General features: G+C 39.0%; 1 protein-coding gene across 2 annotated transcripts in view; it reads right to left on the bottom strand.

Moving 5' to 3' along the window:
• Positions 1-773: 773 nt before the first annotated feature.
• alx1 (ALX homeobox 1) overlaps positions 774-3009 on the bottom strand; it is a 5793-nt gene continuing 3557 nt past the window's right edge. Inside the window, exons 4-5 of one of the 2 annotated variants that reach the window (XM_030424965.1) lie at positions 1679-2034; positions 774-1182 (exon numbers count right to left, since the gene is read on the bottom strand). In XM_030424965.1, the coding sequence (XP_030280825.1) occupies positions 1693-2034 (342 nt within the window). In that variant the 3' untranslated portion in view covers positions 774-1182; positions 1679-1692. Of the gene's footprint in view, positions 2035-3009 lie in introns of both variants that reach the window. The other variant, XM_030424964.1, reaches the window with a different exon arrangement.

The raw sequence follows: 3009 nt of genomic DNA, 5'->3' as shown, positions 1-3009 counted from the left end.
TGGATATTATACACACACACATATATATATATATATATACATAGTATTGTCTTACATTTCATAGACTGAACAAAAACCATCAATTCAAATAAAAACATCTTTAAAAATTGTTCAATGAATATTTGTGGCGTGGGTTGCAGTGGTGAAGTTATGTGCCATTGCTAGAAATGAAACAGTCACATCAAGCAACAAAATATCTGCTATAGGTCTTTGTTTTTTATGGAACCAATGTTTTTAGACAAGTATTTAATTGTGATTTAATAGTCTTAAAGCTGGTGTTAATCTTAAGCATTTTAAGACAAAAACGCCCAGTGCATCAGCCCACCTCTGGTTACTGGTTCCTACTGACGATGTAAACATTTTAAAAAAGGTCTTAGATAGAAATCTAAATAAAAGTCTGAGGAATTTCTTAGATTACTTGGTCATAGTTTATAGCAAACATTACTAAGTCATGGTAAATTGTGTTTGGTATTATTTTTTGTGGATTAATACACATTTGGTGCTCAAGTGAGTATTTAGGACAACAGGAGAGTTTATGTGGGATAATTTCAAAATAAACTACAGTGTGTGTTCATGGAAATGAACACTCATGTGTTTTTCATAGTTTTTCAGCTTCTTCCAATGAGCTTTGTGGCGTCGAGGAGGAAGATGCATCAGGCTTCAGATAAACAAACAATACATATATGCTACTGGTGCTTTTGGTCTTTTCGTGATGTTTGCTGATGGTAAGAAAAATTGTTTTGTGTTTTTTTAAAAAGTACAATCATGCTGGATCAAGTGACATTCATTTATTATGCGTCCATGACATAAATTTACAACACAGTTTTAAAACCTGCCTCCTCTGCCTGCACCGTGCACCTGTGATACAGAACAGAGGCAGACGACAGAGATTATAGAGCTTTGCTGCAAAGCACACAGACACGTCAGTACGTCAAGTCAGTCCGTCTCCACGCTGCTCATCTTCAGTCCTGAGCTCCAATGAGGGGGGAAGACGAAAAGGCGCACGTAAAGAAAGCTTATTCACAGTGCTTAGAAATGCTGTAGTGGTTGGGGACCCCTCCCTCCGGATCCACACGTACCCACACTGGGACGACGACAACAAAGAAAGCTTATCCGCATCACAGCTCTCACCTCAACACAACACATCATCGACTGTCTGGTCCGACCAGAGAGGTTTGTGGGCTGTAAAACAATGCGCAGAACATTACCCTGAAAATCTGGATGATATGAATGTATTGCTTCAATTAAGCTACATGAAGGTCCGGACCATCACCTTTCGAGAAAGCATCTCTGACCACAAGATAGTACCAGTACAGCCGATTGCCTCAGACACAAACACAGCTGATTGTCTGTCACACAGCATTACTGCTATCTAAATTTTGTTATGAGCTTGAGCTTATTATTTTGCAGCTTTTAGAATATGCAGGGAACACGAATCCTTACACGTTTTTCAATTTACATACCATATCCAGACCCTATTTTATTGACCCAGTAGACAAAACTTGGGCCAGAGTTACATATGTGCAGATCTATATAGCAGGGCAGTATGACTGTCAAACTGATTTTCATTCCCAACAAATGAGCGACATCTAAATGTTGTTACATCTGTATCGTATGTGACAAATTATTTCAGACCCCCAAAACTTTGTGAAAATAAAATGAGTTTTGCCAGACGTACATATGGAACCCTGATCACATGGCCCACGAGATGTTGGCTGTGTGCTCCTTGGCCTTCATGCGCAGCACGGCGATGCTGGATGAACGCCTCTCAAACTCAGGCTTGGTCTCGAAGGCGTGGTGACCGTTGGCGGCCGGCGTGAGGAGGGAGTCTGCGCTGAAGAAGTTGTTGAGGGAGACGTGACCGAACTGGTTCTGCTGGTTGGGGAAGCCCACGTAGCCGTGGTCGGCGGCACCGGCGGCCGACCGAGGAGAGTGTGAGTAGGAAGTGACGCAGGGAGGGGAACCTCGGGGCAGCATGCAGGAGGAGACCACTGAGCCGCCGGGAGCAGGACTGGGCCACAGGTTGTTGGGAATCTGTTGGGTGAAAGAAGGTTTTAGATACTCGAGGATCCATTACAGCACATACTTTTTTTTTTTACTTATAATAGATGGATAATTTAGTAAACATGAAGAATTAAACAAGTATCATGTAAATATTTACACATGTTCAAACTGCACAAATATATGTACAGCATAAACACTTCACTTGATAACAGCTGAACAATTTCACTCACTGATGAAGACCATTAATCATTAATTCATTGTAAATGTATTCTATGGGAACTTAAGTGTCCCGTCAGTAATTGAACGTGTAAGTACAATTATCCAAGTACACTGAACGCACCTCCATTACATTTGCTTTATTTTCTTTAGTTAGTAGGTTTGCAAAATCCATGCAGCATTAGAGCCAAAGCAATGATTTTTTTTTTAATTAATTGATTTATCAACTGAGGGAATTAAAAAACACACACAAAAAAATACACTGATTCTGATAATCGGCAAAACGCTTAAAGACATTTACTCAAGTACATTTTGTAAGGGTGATTTAAAATTTGACCGATGTAAAACGTTAACATATATTAACTTTTACAGAAGTATGTCTCTGGGGTACTTTTAATAACACTGTGTGTATAGCATTAAAGAAATGCACACTAAATTAAGACTTAAATCTCTACAATAATAAAACTGTAGCCACAGATCTGTATAAAGTGCCCTCATGTCACTTTTAAAGTAACACTATGCTATGTCTTTTAATAAACATAGCATAGTGTGTAAAAAATGTAGCAAAAAAATTAATTTGTTACTGTAAAGGCTTATTTCACCCATATTTTTGCATATTACCCAAAAAGAAAAACAACCAACAAAGCACATATTTTCTCATCTAACTCTATCTGATCGTGCACTGAGATTTGTTTTCATTTGCCCCTGCTTTGAGATATCCCGTTGACTTTTATAAAAGTTCATTCTCCTCCACGGTACCAGGGTGGAGGCAAAAATCTCAAAATCCAA

This window comes from Sparus aurata, chromosome 8 (genome assembly GCF_900880675.1).
Source record: "Sparus aurata chromosome 8, fSpaAur1.1, whole genome shotgun sequence".
NCBI classification, from domain to species: Eukaryota; Metazoa; Chordata; class Actinopteri; order Spariformes; family Sparidae; genus Sparus; species Sparus aurata.
This window is presented reverse-complemented; position numbering and strand designations above follow the sequence as displayed.